We start from the raw sequence: 22,617 nt of genomic DNA, 5'->3' as shown, positions 1-22,617 counted from the left end.
GCAGTCAATCAGGTTTACCTGGGGGGGCAAATTTGAGCACCTCAATTCGTGCTTGTTCGCCCTGTGCTTCCTCGCGATAAGTGGCCAGGTGCAGCTTCACGTGCAGATTCCCTCTCCTTCGGCGTCCCTGGTGGCAGCAGATTTGCGGGCCCATGGGCATTTGGCTTCGGTCTTGCATTTCTTTTCCCCTCTTAGAGCTGTCTTCAGACTGGCTCAAGGAGGATGTGGAGGAGCTGGTTTCCTGGCCGGTGTCCAGCACACTTGCCTCGGCAGCTTGGGTGTCGGCTGCCTTGTTGAAGTTGTTTGCACCGATTCTGAAGGAAGCAGTGTCTCTGTTCTTTGCTTCTCGCCTTGCGTGCAGACAGGCGGTGCTCGTCCACTCTTTGCAATCTGCTTGGGCCCTGGCTCTTTTTAGAATTTCGTCCTCTTTTTGTTCGTTGCTGTTTGCAGAGTCTGCAATGGTGTATTTTCTGCAGGCGGCTTTGTCTAGTTGCCGGCCTATGTCAGACTTGTCAGGTCTCCGTGGGGAGTGGCATGGGGGCCCTACCCGGAAGGTCCTTCCAGGGCTCGGGGCTCCTTCGGTCATCATAAGCAAGCGGTACCAGGTTCGGGGCCAGTCCCTCCTGTGGAGCCGTCAATGTCTGGTCGGCACAGTGCTCGCTCTGGGCGTTGGTTGGCCTCTCATAAATGTTGTCAGTTCTTTTGCAGTTTCCTCCATTGATGGGGCGATTGGGAAGGGGGGGTTCGTGCTGTTTGCTTGCGTCTGGTCCCACGATTCGTGGGCATTTCGGGTCGTTTCCTCCAGCCTGTGGTGGCGTTTAGGTGGTTCCTCCTCTTTCGGGGGGTTTGGGGCTGGTGGGACAGACCTCTTCCTCTGTGCTCTGTCAGGTCATCCTGAAGTGGGTACGCTTGGGCGTTGTTGAAACAAAAGCGTTCCTCAGGTGGGTTTTCCCCCATGTTTCCAGTTCAAAAACGGGACTGTGCAGACCTAAGGTTCTTTCTGGACTTGTCCCATCTGAACCCCTGGGTCTTTTGGCTCGCCTTATGTACGACCACTCTGTACCAGGTCTGGCTGCTTTTGGAACCTGGTGCTTGGATGTTGCCCATGGACCCCCGGGACGCATGTTGGCATGTCCCGATTCATCTGGGGTTCAGGGACTGGCTCGGTTTTTTTGTGGGGCAGCAAGCTTACAGCTTTCGTTGCCTTCCATTCAGCTTGAATCTGGCACCTTGCATTTTTACAGGCCTTACCTAGGTTGTGGTGACCCATTTGTGTCTGTTAGGGTTTCGGGTTCAGGCTTACTTCGACGACTGGCTGGTCTGGGCTCCCAGCCGGTTTGCGTGTCTGCTTGCCAGGGATTTGGTTCTTTCCCAGCTTGTCGGATTTGGGTTCTTGGTGAACTCGGAGAAAGTCCCATTTGGTTCCCTCTTAGGTTTGGACTTGGCTGGGTCTTGTGTGAGACTCTCGAACCGCTTCCTTGTCTTTCCCTCCAGCGGCATTGCTGTGGTTGCAGTCCCACCTTCGGTTGTTTTTGGAGGGTACCCGGGTCACTTGTAGGTTGCTTGAGCAGCTGTGCGGGAGTCTGAACTTCACCGTGCTGGTCTACCAGTCAGGTTGGATCTGGCTTCGGCTGCTGTTCTGGTTCCTTCGGGGACATCCCTTCATCGCTGTCATGATTGCTGGGTCTGGACCCTGGGAAGCCTTGCATCGGCTGCTGCTTTGCTGGCTTCCTCTTCGGGTTTTTCGGGGTTTCTGTGCCATGGCACCTACCCGAGCCTTCGCTCGATGTGCTCACAGATGCATTGTCTCTCAGCTGGGGCTTTGTGACCAGTGCTCACCAGGCCTGCCAGGAGCGATGGGGTCTGTCCTTCTGTCAGGCTCGCAGCATGGTGTGGGAGTTTGCAGCAATGTGTCTTTCACTTCAAAGGGTTCATGTCACTTTCGGATCAACGATTCGACTCCATTCGGACTGCTCCCCGGTAGTTCGGCCTGAACTGACTGGGTTTGATGCAGTCCTTGGCTCTTTGGGGTGGTCACTTTGGGTGACTTGTCTGCTGAGTTCTCAGTGTTTGGTTCTCCTGGGAATTCATATCCAGGGGGTGTTCAACATCCTGTCAGATGGCCTGTCCTATTTCATTTCCCTGTCCACAGAATGGAGTGTTGACGATGTCTCGTTCCTTTGGAGACATTACCAGACATTCGGGTGCTCTGAGGTGGACCTCTTTGCATCGGCGTCATCAAGGCGTCTCCTGGTTTATGTGGCGCCCTTCCCTGACTGTGAGGCCATCGGGGTCAATGCCTTTCAGCTGAAATAGCCAAGGTGGGGTTACCTGTATCTCTTCCCCCCCCCCTGATTTGATTGTTGCCCCAGGTCCTGGTTCGCTTGTAGACTTACCAGGGGAGGGTAGTCTCGTTGGCCCCCTTGGTGGCTGGCCCAGCCTTGGTTTCAGGCACTGCTTGCTTGATGTCCGAACCCGAGGGTCTTCCCGTGGCTCCGCCTCTTTCAGCAGATTGGTCCAATCCGGTACGTGGCTGGTACAATCTTCTCCTCCGATCTTCGCGTCTAGATTTTTTACGTGGGTTTATTACCACTTATATGGTGATCAGGTGGCTTCGTTGATGGTGTCCCACCTGTGAGTCGCATCTCGACGGCAGTGTGAAGTTTCCTGGTGGTCCTTTCAGGACTTCTTGACTCTTTGTAGGCTGTCTTTGATTTCTGATCGGGTTGTTTTGTCCTTTCTCTCTCTTGGTTATTTCAGGACAGTCATCTTATGCCGAACACTGCCGCCTCATATTGTGCAGTGCTGGCAGAGCCGCCTCAGGTTGTGTTCCGGGTGAATGTCGCTTCTGCTTCTTTCCGCAAGCTTTCTCGGGCATTGTTTCACCTCCGGTCTGCTCATACGTCACCTGAGCCATCCAGGTTGTTGGACCGGGTGCTCTCTTTTCTCTCTCCTCCTCAGTTTGTGGTGGCTCCTTCGGTTCAGGACTGTTTTTCTAAGGCTCCTTTCTTGTTGGCATTGGCCTCTGGGAGTCAGGTTGGCGAGCTTCATGCTCTCCTTTGGAGCAGGGCTTTCTGCTCTTTCGGTCCTGGTGGTTGTATTGTTCGTTTGCAGCCAACTTTCTTTTCTGGTGAAGAATGGAGAGGGCTGCTTTCTGGAGGGGTCCTTGGGTTGTTGATGCTTGGTTGGTTCAGCTGGGGGAGTATCATGTTTTGTGTTTGGTTGCGGCTTTATGTCGCTACCTGTGCACTACTGCTTTAGTGACAGTGGATGCGGTCTGGGTAGACCCGGTTTCCTGGTTCCCCGTTCCAGGTCTTGTGTGTCTCGGGTGTTCCGCAGGACTATCAAATCTAGCCAGCCTGCGGTCTACCCTCGTGCCCATGTGAGGAAGTATGCAGCTCTTACTGCAATGTTTGGTAATATGTCTTGGGTTGACATTCGGGCACGGGGGTTTTGGAAATTGAACAGGGTCCTGGCCGCCAGATATCTTATGAATGTTCCACGCCCCCTGCGGCTGTATGTGGAGATGGGGCATCTGTTACGGCAGTTATCTTGTCTTCGTTGAGTCCTGCAGTGTTGCACCTTCCAGGTAAGTCCCTGTTTTCACTTAACTGTGGGTACTTAGCTTCATGGAGCTGACGGGGCTCTCCTCAGAAAATCAGCATGGAATGTAATGAAACGCCATTTACTGGGTGAGCCCTGGAGGCTCCCTGACACCTTCCCCCCTTCCCTCCCTCCCTCCGGTTGGCAGTTTTCATCATTCTCTGAACTGGGGGTGGTGCGACCGGCTTGCCTGAGCAGGGTCCCCTCCTAACCCCCTGTTGGGGGAGGGGGACCCCTGCTCAGATGACGTTTTGCTTGTTTCATTCTTTTCTTTTTTGGGGAGTTCTTTGGCTGTGTTCAGATATAGGATGCAATTTTAACCAGATAAATTGTATTTGTTCGCCTATCTTTCTGGGTGCCTTCCACAATTTTAACCTGATAGAGGTTTGTATTTGTTCGCCTATCTTTCTGGGTGCCTTCCACAATTTTAACCTGATAGAGGTTTGTATTTGTTCGCCTATCTTTCTGGGTGCCTTCCACAATTTTAACCTGATAGAGGTTTGTATTTGTTCGCCTATCTTTCTGGGTGCCTTCCACAATTTTAACCTGATAGAGGTTTGTATTTGTTCGCCTATCTTTCTGGGTGCCTTCCATGGGCGATGGCAGACATGACAAACTCTAAATGTAGTGTGTTTAAATGGCCATTGCTCTCTGCACCTCTCTGAGGGGGGGGGCCAGGTTCTGGCTCGTAGCCCCCAGTAGGCATAAAACTTCAAGGACTGATGGCACCAAACTAATATGGTACATTTCAGTTTGAAAGCCTGGTGGAGCCTCCGGGCTCACCCAGAAAATGGCATTTGATTACGTTCAACGCTGGTTTTTGGTGCATTAATCTTTTCATAATTCCTTACTTGCTTACTTGGTGTGATAATAATATATGTAGCAATTTATTCATTCACTCATTTTCCCTAAAGTTGACAAGCCATGTATGGTTTTAGTTTTGACATTATGAGCTGGATTACAAAATGTTGTAATTTAGTGACATGATCATGTGATGATTGCCAGTATCCATACCTTGGGACATATCCTGCCAGTTTTCTATTGATTTAATCTTTGAAAAAGATGCTTGTTATGCTTTGCCTTGTTCTAAAAGTAATACAAATGTGTAGCACGAAAGAAACTTTTGCCTGCTCCAATTATTTGTTGCACTCTCATTTATTTTCTCTCAGGGTCCAGGAGGTCATGTTAGTCGAGAAGAATACTTACTAGGGCGTAAGATTGACAAGGCCTTCGAACAGCTGGATAAATCCGAGTCTACCGCTGTTAACCCATTAGAGGGCGAGGAGCCTCCACCCCAGCACAGCAGAGCACCATACACCATCGAACATGGTGGGTTATATTTGAATTCTTTTATGGAATACAATACCATTATATTTCTGAAGCCTGATGCAGATAGATGCTTGCTCTATATAGTTTATTATGGGGATGTACCAGGCATTGCCCAAGTCTGTTTGTCTCCCATCTGTCCATTTATATATCCAGTTTATCCATCCATCAATCTATCCATCTATTGTTCCATCTATCCAACCATGTATCCTTCTATTTCTCCATGTATCCATCAATTTATCCAACTATCTACCCATCCTATTTATCCAACTATCTATTCATCTCTCCCCATCTGTCCATCCATATATCTACTGTATATCTATCCATCCATCTTAATAGCCATCCATCTACTTATGTCTGTCTATACCTGTATCCATCTCTTGATATATTCATCTATCTATCTATCCATTCATCTATCTATTGTCTGTCTCTTTATCTGTCTTGGTCTATATCTGTCTCTTTCTCTTATAAAAATTATAATTGTCTAGTGTGTGAGGGGTCAGCAGTGAGAGGAGCTTAATGGTGTGAAATACTAACAAAAGAATATTTACACCTTACACTGATAAATGTCTGTAGCCTTAAAAACTTTTGAAGCTGTGGAAGAATTGTGTGTTTTCTGTAGGGAGCCCCGTCGGCTCCTTGAAGCTATCAGAACTGATATAGTGCTATATTAGTTTGGGGTCATCAGTCAGAGTCCTTTGCCTACTGGGGACCATGAGCCAGAACCTGGCCCCCCTCAGGGAGGTGCAAGCCACAATGGCCTATGAGGACTTTACATTTAAAGTACTGTATGTCATAAATGTCAAAGACCGGGGAATGACTCAGAAAAGTAGACGAATCAAAACGGACCACTGTCTGGTTACATTATGCAATCCCCTAAAAAAAAAAAAAAATAAACGAGCAACACTTCATGCAACTAGGCCCCCCCCACCCACTCGTTATCACTACTCCCCCCTTCATGGGGGGGGGAAGGGGGGGGGGAAGGGGGGGGGAAGGGGGGGGGGATCCAGCTCACATGTGTCGGCAGCCCACCACTCCAATTCTTGAACTGATGTACTCGCCTAAAGAACAAATCCACAAGGGCCGTGACGAGGATTCGAACCTGCGTCCAAAGTTGCACAACTCGCCTAGTTGTGCTTGCGGGGGTTGAGCTTTGGCTCTTTGGTTCTCCTTTTCCCCTCAACAATTACTCTACTTGTGTACAGATTCCTGAGCCTCTTGAGCTCTGTCATATCTACATTTGAAACTGTGCATAGAGTCAGCCTCCACCACATCACTTCCTAGTGCATTCCATTTACTAACTACTCTGACAGTGAAATAATGTACTTTATATTAGACCGGGATATTACCTATGGAGTTCAGACCTACCAGGGACCAGAGCCGGAACCTGGCCCCTTCAGAGAAGTTTCAGGGAGCAATGACCCTGGAAAATCCCCCCTGTGGTTGGGGTTTTTCCTTATCTGCCATCGACTGGGGTTAGGCACCCAAAAAGGTAGGCATAACAAAACAAACCCCATGTGGTAAGAAACTAAAACAAAACACCAAACAGAGAGGTAGAAACTCCCTACAATTCCAAGGAAACAAGCAAACATCACACTTTACTGCCGCACCGCTTGTCTGCGCAGCCCTCCTCTCCCCGAGAGGGGGAGGAGGGCCCTCGGACCTCACTGCGTCGGCTGTCTAGCACTCCCGTTCGTAAGCTAATGTCAACTGGGACAGACGCTTTTCTGGCCTCAAATTCCTGGGCGGTGTTTGCCTGTGTGGTGTTCTCTGCTGTCTTGTCGTGATGTGTGGTAGCCAGAAGTACCTCATCAGTGCCTGGGGCTGCATGAGCTTAGGGGGCTTCCTTCCTTGAGTGCCCTGTGAGTACTGCCCCTGCGTGTCAGGGTTATCTCCCCTAGGGTGTTCGGGAACCCCTCCCATAGGGGTTCTTGCTGCTCAGCATTTGCTTCCCCCTTGGGGCCAGCTGGGGCTTGGGGCCCTTGTTCGGCCTTGAGTAAGGAGTGGTGGTGTGCTGGTTAGGGCGTCAAGTTGTTGCGCGACCTGCCACCTACATGGTGACCGGTTTCTGCTGCCTCATGGGACGGTGTGCATTTGCGGGTTTTTTCTTTTCTTTTGTTTTTGTTTACCTGGTGGGGGTCTGCCTAGTGGGACAATAGTTCCGCTGGTACTGTTTTGATGGCCCTCTGCTAGGCCCCCTTGCTTGTATACGTCACAGGGGTTTCAGTGTTTTCATCTACCTCTTGTTAATTTGGGTGTTTAACCCAGTTAGCAACACCTTGCCTGGGCTTCCCATAGTTGTTACCCTATGGACCCTGGAAATCTCTGTCGGGGCTCGGTGGACCCATGGATGTGTCTTTCGAGTTCCAGCCTGCCTTGTGTGGGTTTGAAGGTTGTTGTGTGCCCTTGTCTCAGGGTGACAGTCACCTGTTTCTCCTCCGTCATGCTGCCTGTTGGGTCAATGACACCTTTGACCCGAGTCTTGAGTCGTGTTCTCTGCTTGTGCTCCAGTTTTATTGTGATGATGATGCTGTTAGGGTACAGGCAGCATCTGCGTTGTATGTTAAGTTTAGGTTATTGCAACACACTAGGTTGATTTCCCACCCGGATGCCCTGCGGCTGCCCCACTTTGGTTTTAACCCTTAAACTGCGCATGGCGTATATATACGCCTTGAGTAACATGTCCCATGGTGCGCATGGCGTATATATACGCCATAGGGTGCCAGGCCTGATTCAAATGGCCCGCGGCTACACGGGGTTCACAGTAGCTTCCTCAGGGCTCTTGTAAACAGATGCCATTTTAAAAAAAAATCGTGGGCAATATTCTCAGGTGTGAGAGGCACAGTACTGTTGGAGCAACCAAGGCTGGCGCACGCAGCATGAGCGAACAGCATTGATGTTCAGCTTGTGACCACAGCATCGCCGACAAATGTCAAAATAAATATATAATTGTTATTATTTAGCGATGACAATATTACAGATGACCAATGACTGTGATATAAATAACCAGGGTTGTGATAATAGCAGGATTGTTGTAATAATTAGCGCTGTGGGAGGAGTGATGCTGAGAGACGGAGGGAGACAGCATCATTTACTGACTGTGTGGCCACCTGTTATTGTTTGCATTCACCATACCAGGTCAGTGGTTCTCTATGGTGAACACAAATGTAGATACTTATATATAATGTGTGTATTAGTGTAATAACAGCAAAAGGATTATGCTGGGAGGAGCCATATGGGTGACGGAGGTGACGTCGTCTGCACGATTTGTCTAGCTGTTTAGAGGGTGGCCACTATGCTCTTTGGGCGCACTACAAGCTTAGGTGTGCAGTTACGGTGCATAAAACGTGTAGATATTTATATATAATATGTGTATATAGGGTAATAACACTGCAAAAGGTATTGTTGGGGGAGAAAGTTTAGTGCGTGTGACCTTGAAAGAGTGAGGGAACCGCCAGCCGCCATCTGTGTATAGCGACGACTCTTAGTGCCTGAACTAACTATATCAGCTTAGCTGTACAGTTGTGGTGAACAAAATATACACATACTTATATATAACGTCTGTATATAGTGTAATAACACCACAACTGGTATTGTTGGGGGAGAAAGTTTAGTGCGTGTGTTGAGGGAGTGGCAGCGAGTGGCTGGCTGGTGTGTGGCGGTAACTCCTCGTTGCTTTTCGACTCTCAATACCAACTTCGTGGTTCGTTATGGTGACCAAAATATGCAGATACTTATATATAACCTGTGTATAGAGTGTAATAGCAGCAAAACTATTTGTTTATTGTTTTATAAACATAATAATTGAATCACTAATATGCACATCATACTTTTGAGTATAGCGATTATTAACCACTTTTATTATATAAATATATTACAATACACACTATTGAATAATATTACTGCAAAAAAACTAAGAAAAAATCAATCGGAGACATTGAAACAATTAGGTAATAATATCTTTGTGGCAACTCCCATCTGTCAACGCGGGTGACGCTGACCGGGTCTGACGACCGCTCTGTCAACGCCCACTTTTTGCCAGACTTCCTCGGTCAATTGCGCCCAAAATATGTCGCCTACGATTTTTTTTTTATTTTTTCCGTGCTCAGGGGACACAAATTAACATGTTTAGAAGACGAAAAAATTTTTTTGAATTTTTTTTTTTCTTGCGCACAGGGGTGTAAATGTCCCAAGGACCCCTGAGCAGTGTAAGGGTTAAGGACCCGGACCTTGGGACGTTGGGTGCTTCAACTTTGTTTCCGTCTGCGCTCCCTGGTCCTTCTCTCTGTTGTTTATTCTCCACCTCTCCCCGTGTCCGGCTGCCAAACGTCTGAGGGTTTCAGATTTAGCACAGAGCTTAGTTGGTAATGAGACTTGGGCTGCCCCATTCGGGTCAGAGATGGAGGCATTTGAGCCAGTTCCTCCTGCCAAGGCTTCTGGGTCCCACCAGCAGGCCCCCTTCTTGTTTGCCTTGCCCTTGGACTCTGCCTTTTCTTTAGGGCAAGAGGGTTTGGAGGACGGCTCTACCACGGGTCCCGACTTGGGGAATCTCGGGGCTGGGGAGGAGTCGATCTGGGGGCCTTGGGCCCCCCTTTGACCCCGTTTGGGCGCTTTTGCCTTCCTCGCGGGGCTTATTGTTGCAGGGGGAGGGGTTTTCTTGCCCCCCTTCCCTGTATGAGTATGATTTGGGTTCGACTCCTCCCCGGGTTTAGTTCCGGACCCCTTTGGGTTCCTCGGGCCCCGTCTTTCCAGAGATTTTCTACTTCTCGTATCTCTGCGAAGGAGGTTCCAGAGGCTCTTGCTGCATATCTCTTGCGAGACCCAGTTTATGCCTCTGTGATGGATCCGCCCTCTTTTGAGCTTGGTTCTTCTTCCCAGTTTTGGGTGCGTTTGGAGGTACCGAAGTCTTCCTGGCTGGCAGACTGTCCATTCTTTTCGTTTGGGGCGTGGAGCATGGGTTCTGTTAGACCCGCACGCTTGATTAGCATGAAACTTCTACAGTTATGCAGGCTTACCTGGGAGGGGGGGGGGCCCCGAGTTTGAGCAGCTTAATGCATGCTTGTTCGCCCCTTTGCTTTCTCGGGATGTTGGCCTTTTACAGCTTCACGTGCAGGTTCCTTTTCTTTCGGCCTCATTGGTTGCGGAGGATTTGTGTGCCCATGGGCATTTGGCTTCAGTATTGTATTGCATTTCTTTTCCCTTCTCGAGCTGTCTTCTGCCTAGCTTGAGGATGTGGAGGTGTTGATTGCCGGGACTTAGTCTGGGGCGCTGACTTCGGCAATTAGGGCGTCGGCTGCACTGTTGAAGCTCTTTGCGCCTATCCTAAAGGAGGCGGTGTCTCTGTTTTTTTGCTTTAGCCTCGCGTGCAGTCGGGCTGTGCTCTTCCTCTCCTTGGAATCCGCTTTGGCTCTGGCTCTTAGGTTTTTGTCTCCGTTTTGTCTGTTGCTGTTTGCAGAGGCTGCGGTCTTGCAGTTTCTGGAAGCGACTTCGTCTAATTGTCGTCCTATGTCGGACTTGTTGATTCTCTGGGATGGTCGTTCTCGGCCGTCTCGGAGGGGTCGTGCCAGGGTTCAGGGTTCCACTGGTCGAAGTGGGCCATTGGTGCCAGTTTCTGAGCCGACGTTGCCTTCGGTGCCGGCATCGTCTAGTCGGCGCGGTGATCGCCCTGTTCGGCGCTTGGTTTCTCGTAAGGGGCGTCGGCCCTTTCGCGGTTCGCCCTGTTGACGGGGCGATGGGGGGGGAAGAAGGCTTGCTCTGTTTGCCCACGCTTGGTCCCATGATTTGTGGGCCTTTTCGGTCATATCATCCGGCCTGCGGTGGTATTGGGCGGCTCGTCCTCCTTTCGAGGGTTCGAGGCTAGCAGGGCAGGCTTCTTCTCCTGCGCTTTGTCATCTTGGAGTGGGTGCGCTTGGGGGTGGCCGAAACGACCCCATCCCTCAGGTGGGTTTCCCGCCTGTTTCTAGTGCCAAAACGTGACACTGCGGATCTGAGGTTCATTCTGGACTTGTCCCATTCGGACTGTTCTCTGGTGGTTCATTGCCTGAACTGCGGGGGTTCTCTTCGGTTCTTGCCTGTTTGGGGTTGGTCCCTTAGTGGTTCATCTGCTGGATTCTTGGGGTTTGGATCTCCGTGTGGTTCATATCCAGGGAGTGTTCAATGTCCTGTCGGACGGCCTGTCTCGTTTCATTCCCCTGTCCACGGAATGGACGGTCAACAACGACTCGTTTCGTTGGATCTGCCAGACGTACGAACTCCTGAATGTGGACCTCTTCGCGTCGGCGTGGTTTCGTCATCTCCCACTCTGTGATGCCCTTTCCCCACAGCAAGGCGTTCGCGGTGGATGCCTTTCAGCAGGTCTGGTCGAAGTGGGGTTACCTGTACTGTACCTCTTTCCCACGGTCCAGCTGTTGCTTCAGGTTCTGGCTCGGTTGGAGACCTTCCCAGGGAGAGTAGTCCTTGTGGCCCCTTGGTGGCCGGCCTAGCCTTGGATTCCAGCGCTATTTGCTTGGTGTCCAAACCCGGGGCGTTTCCTGCGGCTCCGCCTTTTTCAGCAGGTTGGACCGGTCCGGTACGGGGCTGGTTCAACCTTCTCCTCTGCTCTTCGTGTCTGGTCTTTTTGATGCGGGTGTATCACCATTTCTATGGTGATCAGGTGGCTTCGTTGATGGTGTCCAACCGGAGAGCTTCATCTCGGCGACAGCATGAAGTTTCCTTGGGTCATTGTTACTTGGTTGGTTCGGCCGGGGGTGCAGCATGTGTTTTGTCCGGTTGTGGCTCTTCTCCGTTACCTGCGCGTCTCGGCTGGGGTGGCTGGGGATGCGCTTTGGGTTGATCCGGTTTCCCTTGTTCCCTGTTCCAGGGCTCGGGTCTCTCAAGTTGTCCGCAGGGTTATTAAGCCCAGCCAGCCTGCGGTCTATCCTCGCGCCCATGATGTTCGGAAGTTTTCAGCTTTGGCTGCTGTGTTTGGTAACATGTCTTGGGCTCATGTTTGGTCGCATGGATTTTGAAGGTCGAATAGGGCCCTGGCCGCCCGTTAATTGGTGAATGTACCTGCTCCTTTGCGTTCTTGTGTTGCTTTGGGTCGCAGGTTGCAGCCAGTTGTCTCGACTTCGCGTTGAGGAGTTTGTTCCTCCTCCCGGGTAAGTCCCTTTTTTCTTTCTCTTTGGGTATGTAGCTCCAGGGAGCCGTAGAGGCTTCCCACAGAAAACTAGCATTGAACGTAATGAAACGCCATTTTCTGGGTGAGCCCTTAAGGCTCCCTGGCAATCCTCCCTCGTGCCAGGACCTCACCACGCCAAGCAGCTGGCGCAGTGAGATCCGGTTCCCCCTCCTCCTCTCGGGGAGGGGATGGCTGCACGGAGGAGCAGTGCAGGAGTAAAGTGTGATGTTTGCTTGTTTCCTTGGGATTGTAGGGAGTTTCTACCGCTCTGTTCATTTTTTTGTTTTAGTTTCTTACCACGTGGGGTTTATGTTATGCCTACCTTTCTGGGTGCCTAACCCCGGTCGATGACAGATAAGGAAAACCCCCAACCACAGGGGTTTTTTCCAGGGCCATTGCTTCCTGAAACCTCTCTGAAGGGGCCAGGTTCCGGCTCTGGTCCCCTGGTAGGTCTGAACTCCATAGCTAATGTCCCGGTCTAATATAAAGTACATTAGCCTGATAAGCTCTAGGGAGCCTCCGGGGCTCATCCAAAAAATGGTGTTTCATTACATACAACGCTGTTTTTTTTTTTTTTTTTGTGCTGTGCTGGCAGTCGGATGTCAACTTTGGCCTCGATTTCCTGTTCTGGATTTTTGCCCTGTATAGGTGTTCCAGCTGTGTGGGGGTGGTGTGGTGGCCAGGTGTCTTAGGGTACTGGAGCTGCATGTGCCTAGGGTTATCCTCCCTAGATGCTCTGCAAGTACTACCTTTGCATTTCAGGGTTATCTTCCCTGGGGTGTTTGGGAAACACTTCCCATTGAGGACTTCATTGCTTGAGATTGTCTTCACCCTTGGGGCTAGTGCATCTTGGGAATATCCATTTTGCCTTGGGTAGGGGAGTGTTTTGGCCAGGGCTCGCTAATTTACCACATCAGGTGGCACTGTGGCTGGCGCAGCTTGCATTTAATGTGACGGCCAATGTTTCTCTACGACTGCTAGTTTGCTAGTCGTGTGATTTTGGGGTTTTGTTTTTAATTTCCGGCATTTTTGCCTGTGTGGACGAAGGTCTGCTTTGCTACTACTTAGGCTAGCCTAGGTGGTGGTGGTTCTCCTCTGTTTTCCTCATGGTTTCACGTCTGCTACTAATAGTCAGTTTGCCTGCTATAGACAGGGTTCTACCGTCTTAGCTGGCCCCAGTGCCTGGGTTTCCCATGGGGCTTATTCACTCTATGGGCCCTGGAAAACCCCTGTGGGCTCGGTGATCCCATGGATTCTTCTTAAGAGTCCACTCTCACCCTGTGCGAAGTTGCAGGTTGTTCATCGCCCCTACCCCGGGGAGATGATCATCTGTATTGCCTCCGTCATGCTGCCTGTTGGGTTGGGGATATCTACGAGCCGGAGTTTTGCAGGACTTGTTTCCCACTTGTGCTTCAATTTACTCGTCCTTTATCTTATGATCTCGGGGATCGGGTGGTGGCTGTGTTACAAGCTCGATTCGCCTTATTGCCTTGGGCCAGGTTGATTGCCTGGTTGGAGCTCCTGGAGCTGCCCTGTTTGTGTTGTAGGAACTTGAATTTGGGGAGCGTTGGTTGCTTCGGCCTTGTGACTGAAGGTGGCAAGGTGTGTGTGTTGGCTAGGTGTGTGTCCAACATCCTAGCAGATGGCCTGTCTCGCTTCACTTCCTCTTTCCACTGAGTGGACAATTGATGCCGTTTCCTTCTTTTGGTTTTGCTGGAAGTATGGGTGCCCCACTTGTTGACCATGCCTCATGCAGGTCACCACACACTTGTTGACCATGCCTCATGCAGGTCACTACACACTTGTTGACCATGCCTCATGCAGGTCACTACACACTTGTTGCCCATGCCTCATGCAGGTCACTACACACTTGTTGACCATGCCTCATGCAGGTCACCACACACTTGTTGACCATGCCTCATGCAGGTCACTACACACTTGTTGACCATGCCTCATGCAGGTCACTACACACTTGTTGCCCATGCCTCATGCAGGTCACCACACTTGTTGACCAGGCCTCATGCAGGTCACCACACATTTTGCCCATGCCTCATGCAGGTCACTACACTTGTTGCCCATGCCTCATGCAGGTCACTACACACTTGTTGACCATGCCTCATGCAGGTCACTACACACTTGTTGACCATGCCTCATGCAGGTCACTACACACTTGTTGCCCATGCCTCATGCAGGTCACCACACACTTGTTGACCATGCCTCATGCAGGTCACTACACACTTGTTGACCATGCCTCATGCAGGTCACTACACACTTGTTGACCATGCCTCATGCAGGTCACTACACTTGTTGACCATGCCTCATGCAGGTCACTACACACTTGTTGACCATGCCTCATGCAGGTCACTACACACTTGTTGACCATGCCTCATGCAGGTCACTACACACTTGTTGACCATGCCTCATGCAGGTCACTACACACTTGTTGACCATGCCTCATGCAGGTCACTACACACTTGTTGACCATGCCTCATGCAGGTCACCACACACTTGTTGACCATGCCTCATGCAGGTCACTACACACTTGTTGACCATGCCTCATGCAGGTCACTACACACTTGTTGACCATGCCTCATGCAGGTCACTACACACTTGTTGACCATGCCTCATGCAGGTCACTACACACTTGTTGACCATGCCTCATGCAGGTCACTACACACTTGTTGACCATGCCTCATGCAGGTCACTACACACTTGTTGACCATGCCTCATGCAGGTCACTACACACTTGTTGACCATGCCTCATGCAGGTCACTACACACTTGTTGACCATGCCTCATGCAGGTCACTACACACTTGTTGACCATGCCTCATGCAGGTCACTACACACTTGTTGACCATGCCTCATGCAGGTCACTACACTTGTTGACCATGCCTCATGCAGGTCACTACACACTTGTTGACCATGCCTCATGCAGGTCACTACACTTGTTGACCATGCCTCATGCAGGTCACTACACACTTGTTGACCATGCCTCATGCAGGTCACTACACTTGTTGACCATGCCTCATGCAGGTCACTACACTTGTTGACCAGGCCTCATGCAGGTCACCACACACTTGTTGACCATGCCTCATGCAGGTCACTACACACTTGTTGACCATGCCTCATGCAGGTCACTACACTTGTTGACCATGCCTCATGCAGGTCACTACACACTTGTTGACCATGCCTCATGCAGGTCACTACACTTGTTGACCATGCCTCATGCAGGTCACTACACACTTGTTGACCATGCCTCATGTAGGTCACTACACTTGTTGACCAGGCCTCATGCAGGTCACCACACACTTGTTGACCATGCCTCATGTAGGTCACTACACTTGTTGACCAGGCCTCATGCAGGTCACTACGCTTGTTGACCAGGCCTCATGCAGGTCACCACACACTTGTTGACCAGGCCTCATGTAGGTCACTACACTTGTTGACCATGCCTCATGCAGGTCACTACACACTTGTTGACCAGGCCTCATGCAGGTCACTACACACTTGTTGACCAGGCCTCATGTAGGTCACTACACTTGTTGACTAGGCCTAATGCAGGTCACTACGCTTGTTGACCAGGCCTCATGCAGGTCACTACACACTTGTTGACCATGCCTCATGCAGGTCACTACACTTGTTGACCATGCCTCATGCAGGTCACCACACACTTGTTGACCAGGCCTCATGCAGGTCACTACACTTGTTGACCATGCCTCATGCAGGTCACCACACACTTGTTGACCAGGCCTCATGTAGGTCACTACACTTGTTGACCATGCCTCATGCAGGTCACTACACTTGTTGACCATGCCTCATGCAGGTCACTACACACTTGTTGACCAGGCCTCATGCAGGTCACTACACTTGTTGACCATGCCTCATGCAGGTCACTACACACTTGTTGACCAGGCCTCATGCAGGTCACTACACTTGTTGACCATGCCTCATGCAGGTCACTACACACTTGTTGACCATGCCTCATGCAGGTCACTACACTTGTTGACCATGCCTCATGCAGGTCACTACACACTTGTTGACCAGGCCTCATGCAGGTCACTACACTTGTTGACCATGCCTCATGCAGGTCACTACACACTTGTTGACCATGCCTCATGCAGGTCACTACACTTGTTGACCATGCCTCATGCAGGTCACCACACACTTGTTGACCAGGCCTCATGTAGGTCACTACACTTGTTGACCATGCCTCATGCAGGTCACTACACTTGTTGACCATGCCTCATGCAGGTCACTACACTTGTTGACCATGCCTCATGCAGGTCACTACACTTGTTGACCATGCCTCATGCAGGTCACCACACACTTGTTGACCATGCCTCATGTAGGTCACTACACTTGTTGACCATGCCTCATGCAGGTCACTACACACTTGTTGACCAGGCCTCATGCAGGTCACTACACTTGTTGACCATGCCTCATGCAGGTCACTACACTTGTTGACCATGCCTCATGCAGGTCACTACACACTTGTTGACCAGGCCTCATGCAGGTCACTACACTTGTTGACCATGCCTCATGCAGGTCACTACACTTGTTGACCATGCCTCATGCAGGTCACTACACACTTGTTGACCAGGCCTCATGCAGGTCACCACACACTTGTTGACCAGGCCTCATGCAGGTCACTACACTTGTTGACCATGCCTCATGCAGGTCACTACACACTTGTTGACCATGCCTCATGCAGGTCACTACACTTGTTGACCATGCCTCATGTAGGTCACTACACACTTGTTGACCATGCCTCATGCAGGTCACTACACACTTGTTGACCATGCCTCATGTAGGTCACTACACACTTGTTGACCATGCCTCATGCAGGTCACTACACACTTGTTGACCATGCCTCATGTAGGTCACTACACACTTGTTGACCAGGCCTCATGCAGGTCACTACACTTGTTGACCATGCCTCATGCAGGTCACCACACACTTGTTGACCAGGCCTCATGCAGGTCACTACACTTGTTGACCAGGCCTCATGCAGGTCACTACACTTGTTGACCATGCCTCATGCAGGTCACTACACTTGTTGACCATGCCTCATGCAGGTCACTACACACTTGTTGACCATGCCTCATGCAGGTCACTACACACTTGTTGACCAGGCCTCATGCAGGTCACTACACTTGTTGACCATGCCTCATGCAGGTCACTACACTTGTTGACCATGCCTCATGCAGGTCACTACACACTTGTTGACCATGCCTCATGCAGGTCACTACACACTTGTTGACCATGCCTCATGCAGGTCACCACACTTGTTGACCAGGCCTCATGCAGGTCACTACACACTTGTTGACCATGCCTCATGCAGGTCACTACACTTGTTGACCATGCCTCATGCAGGTCACTACACTTGTTGACCATGCCTCATGCAGGTCACTACACACTTGTTGACCATGCCTCATGCAGGTCACTACACTTGTTGACCATGCCTCATGCAGGTCACTACACACTTGTTGACCATGCCTCATGCAGGTCACTACACACTTGTTGCCCATGCCTCATGCAGGTCACTACACTTGTTGACCATGCCTCATGCAGGTCACTACACTTCCTAACTTATCTGTCCTTGTGCACTTAAGGGTAAAACCACCCATGCCAGAAACCCATTATCTCAACAAAATCCTCCTCCAGAGCCATACTGAACTGTCCTTAAATAAGTTACACGGCCATTGTTTAAATTCTTAAACGTAAACAGTTTTCATGTAGTGCATTCTCTCTTGCTCTTTACTCTCATTAAATCTTACATTGTATGTGGTGATTAGTCAGGAAACACAGTGTAGCCATTGGCGGTGGTCACTGTTTGTAGCTGGATAGTTCAAATGGTAATTAATGAGAGCTTTGTGGTGGAAGTGAAGAACTTTTTTTATGATTTGACTTTTATTTTAAACTTGAGTAGTTTTCCCATTGTATCCCAAGAACTTATTATGACCCTGCAAAGTCTATTAGAAATGTTGATTCAGCACCAGTATGTTGTGATGCCTGATTGTAAAGGTTATGTTCAATGAAGCAGTGGGATTGTTTTTTTCAGGAGCAGCCAAATCATCAGTAAGGAAGTTACTTTTATTCACACAAAGCTTTATTTATTATATTATGCCCGAAACGCTTTGCGTAATAGTGGCTTTAGGCATTGTATGTACTAGCTATACCTATAAGTTAAACAATCCTTGTAAATATTTATTGTATGTATGTACCTTACCTAAATAAAATTGTATTGTATTGTATTATGCCAAAGCTGATGTATGAAATGGTAATGTAACAAATTGCAGAATATATGGGACTTAATGCACAGCATATCCAGTTTAATAATTAATATTTTCAAAATTTATCTTGCAATTATATTAGAAATCAATCCCGAGTCTGTGATCCATCGTGAACCCAGCAGTGTCCAAGTTGACATGCGACGGAAACTAATGGAAGATCCGCTTCTGCTCATTCGTCAGAGGGAAGAAGAAACAAAACGACAAATCACAAGCAATCCTGTCAAGATGAAACAGTTACAGCAATTGGTAAGTATAGATGGTAGATAGAATAACAAACTAGGTAATCCTGTCCAGATGAAGTATTAACGGTAAAGCATCTGATGAAACCAGTTGATAGAAATGCAATGTTTGATCTGACATTTATTTCTCTTTGTACAGTACAGTATCAATAGAACCCCTAATGTGCTGCTATAGATATACATGCCAGTCTGTCCATGTGCAAAATGCAAACATATTCCCCAAAATATTTGTCCTTTATAGAATGATAAATTTGGGTACAAAATGTAAGAAATGTGAAAATAAATTAAATATCTAAAACCTTATCTAAATTAAATATCTAAAATCTGCGAATTTTGACGGCCGTGATGGTCAAGCGGATTAAGGCGCCCTGTAGTTACCAGTCGCGTTGCTTCTGGGAGTATGGGTTCGAGTCACTTCTGGGGTGTGAGTTTTCATTCGCATATAGTCCTGGGGACCATTCAGGCTTGTTCGCATTTGTGTTCCTCACGTGTGCCCCAAAGAATGAGGTGATTTGGTGAAATGCTATGCCCAAGATTACCATCCGAGTTGCCGTCGGGGAAGTGGCTCAAATAGCCTCGGCTATCACTTCCTTTTGACGGCCGTGATGGTCAAGCGGATTAAGGCGCCCTGTAGTTACCAGTCGCGTTGCTTCTGGGAGTATGGGTTCGAGTCACTTCTGGGGTGTGAGTTTTCATTCGCATATAGTCCTGGGGACCATTCAGGCTTGTTCGCATTTGTGTTCCTCACGTGTGCCCCAAAGAATGAGGTGATTTGGTGAAATGCTATGCCCAAGATTACCATCCGAGTTGCCGTCGGGGAAGTGGCTCAAATAGCCTCGGCTATCACTTCCTTTTGACGGCCGTGATGGTCAAGCGGATTAAGGCGCCCTGTAGTTACCAGTCGCGTTGCTTCTGGGAGTATGGGTTCGAGTCACTTCTGGGGTGTGAGTTTTCATTCGCATATAGTCCTGGGGACCATTCAGGCTTGTTCGCATTTGTGTTCCTCACGTGTGCCCCAAAGAATGAGGTGATTTGGTGAAATGCTATGCCCAAGATTACCATCCGAGTTGCCGTCGGGGAAGTGGCTCAAATAGCCTCGGCTATCACTTCCTTTTGACGGCCGTGATGGTCAAGCGGATTAAGGCGCCCTGTAGTTACCAGTCGCGTTGCTTCTGGGAGTATGGGTTCGAGTCACTTCTGGGGTGTGAGTTTTCATTCATATATATATATATATATATATATATATATATATATATATATATATATATATATATATATATATATATATATAATATATATAATATATATAATATATATAATATAATATAATATAATATAATATAATACAATACTGTAATAATAGTTCTGTATATACAATGGAACCTTGGGTAGTGAACGTCCCTCTTTACACGTTTTTTGGGCTACGAGCTCAATTTCTTTGGAAAATTCGAATTGGGTACGACCTTTGCCTCACCTTGCAACTTTGTTGATACAGTATAGATATGGGTCAACCGAGTGCTTGGTTCCTGGTGGAATGGGGAAAGCCGGCTTCAGTTTACCAGTGTCACGTGCTAGTGACGATCGCGCTTGAATAATGTATTTGAGAGGGCAACAGGATGGAAGGTGGGGGGGACTGGATGGATGGTGAGGGGACTGGATGGATGATGAGTGGACTGAATTGTTCGATGGTGAGGGGACTGGATGGATTGATGATGAGGGGACTGGATGGATGAATAGTGAGGGGGGACTGGATGGATGGTGAGGGGGACTGGATGGATGGTGAGGGGACTGGATGGATGGATGGATGGTGAGGGAGAACTGGATGGATGGATGGTGAGGGAGAACTGGATGGATAGATGGTGAGGGAGAACTGGATGGATGGATGGTGGGGAGAACTGGATGGATGGATGGTGGGGAGAACTGGATGGATGGATGGTGAGGGGAACTGGATGGATGGATGGTGAGGGGAACTGGATGGATGGATTGTGGGGGAACTGGATGGATGGGTGGATGGATGGTGGGGGGGGGGGAACTGGATGGATGGGTGGATGGATGGGTGGATGGATGGTGGGGGCGAACTGGATGGATGGATGGTGGGGGGGGGGAACTGGATGGATGGATGTACTGTGGGGGGGGGAGGGGATGGATGGATGAATCTGTGTTCTCTTGTTCATGAAGTTTCTATTTTCAGGCATTCCTCTTTGTCAATTTGGTCGATTCATGTTAGTATTTTGTAAGTGGTGGTCATATCACTTCTCTTTCGTCTATCTTCTAGTTTTGGCGTGTTTAATGCGTCTAGTCTCTCCTTGTAACTCTTGTTTTTCAGTTCTGGAAGCCATTTTGTAGCATGCTGTTGCACCTTTTCCAGTTTATTTATGTGCTTCTTGAGATTTGGGAACCATACAACTGTTGCATTTTCCAATTTTGGTCTCGCAAAAATCATGAACAGTTTTAGTACTTAATCATTCATATACGTACAGTAATTAAAAGCAAGTCTTAAGTTGGAAAGTGATGCGTACGCTCCTCTCACAATTTTCTTTGTGTTCCTCTGGCGACAGCTTCAAAACCACCCCTAGGTTTCGTTCTGTATTAGTGCTGTAATTCCTTTCCACATAATTTGTCAGTTGTGTGTGTAGTCAATTTTCTCCAATTCCACATTCCATAACATGGCATTTATTCACATTGAATTCCATTTTTCACTTGATGCTCCAAGCACTTATTTTCTCTTAGATAAATTTGAAGGGCATTGCAATCGTCTGCATCTCCTATCTTTCCCAGTTTCTTAGCATCATCCGCATAGTGTATGTGTGTAATTACCCAAGTGTAGTCACAATGTGAAAATGTGAAAAGAAATAGTACATTGTAGTCACAATGTGAAAAGAACAGAGGTCCTGCATCCACTATAAACAACAAAACAATCATGGAAAATCTATTCGTTATATATTTATAATTTTGCACATGGCACATGATAGAACAATCATTGATGAAAAGTTCCATATCAAAATCATCACTATGTGACCATTATTGGTGGCTGCAAATATGACATAATGGCCAGGATTTCCATATACCAACTGTATCAGTCTTGATATAAATATTCAGAAAAAATCCATATATTATGAATCCTTCATTTTCACTATGGCATTTGATAGAGCAACCACCTACAGACAGTTTAGTGTAAAAAAGCAACATATTTGAGCATTATTAAATCCAATCAAGCGAAATCGCATAATTTTCTCCACAAACTGATGAGAGGAGTGGGCAGTTAGCTGGCCATAGGTGGTTAGGGAGGGGTCATTGTACAGTAGTAGGTCGGCAGTAGGGGAAGGGGGAGTGGCAGCCAGACTGGTAGGCCTTAGGCCAGACCAGCCCAGGCATACACTGCAAGTTTGAGTGTGTAATGCCCACCCATCCTAGCCTCCCTGCAGGATTTCATTATCATGCTATAGATTGTTTCATATCAACAATTACATACTCAGATAGGGGGCTGGGGGGGGGGGGGTGAGCTGTCAAGTCACCAATTCGGGCCGGTGAGGTACCTTACTGGTTTGCTCTACTCTTCTGCACTTCACGTCTGGAGTTTCTGACGCAGGGGTATCACCATCTGTATAGTGACCAGGTGGACTTCTCTCCTGGTGTCCCACCTGCAGTCTTCTTGTAATTACCCAAGTGTAATTACCTAAGTGTAGTTACAGGATGAGAGCTACGCTCGTGGTGTCCCGTCTTCCCAGCACTCTTTGTCATATAACGCTTTGAAACTACTGACAGTCTTGGCCTCCACCACCTTCTCCCCTAGCTTGTTCCAACCGTCTACCACTCTGTTTGCGAAAGTGAATTTTCTTATATTTCTTCGGCATCTGTGTTTAGCTAGTTTATATCTATGACCTCTTGTTCTTAACGTTCCAGGTCTCAAGAAATCTTCCCTATCGATTTTATCAATTCCTGTTACTATTTTGTATGTAGTGATCATATCACCTCTTTTTCTTCTGTCTTCTAGTT

General features: G+C 48.6%; 1 protein-coding gene across 3 annotated transcripts in view; it reads left to right on the top strand.

Annotated features, from left to right (window-relative positions):
• Cwc25 (CWC25 spliceosome associated protein homolog) overlaps window positions 1-22,617 on the top strand; it is a 73,348-nt gene that overhangs the window by 10,426 nt on the left and 40,305 nt on the right. For all 3 annotated transcript variants that reach the window (XM_045732103.2, XM_045732102.2, XM_045732104.2), the window contains exons 3-4: window positions 4,773-4,932; window positions 18,465-18,628. In XM_045732103.2, coding sequence (XP_045588059.2) covers window positions 4,773-4,932; window positions 18,465-18,628 — 324 coding nt within the window. The remainder of the gene's footprint in view (window positions 1-4,772; window positions 4,933-18,464; window positions 18,629-22,617) is intronic.

The sequence above is a fragment of the Procambarus clarkii genome, chromosome 50 (genome assembly GCF_040958095.1).
Source record: "Procambarus clarkii isolate CNS0578487 chromosome 50, FALCON_Pclarkii_2.0, whole genome shotgun sequence".
In the NCBI taxonomy this organism is placed as follows: Eukaryota; Metazoa; Arthropoda; class Malacostraca; order Decapoda; family Cambaridae; genus Procambarus; species Procambarus clarkii.
This window is presented reverse-complemented; position numbering and strand designations above follow the sequence as displayed.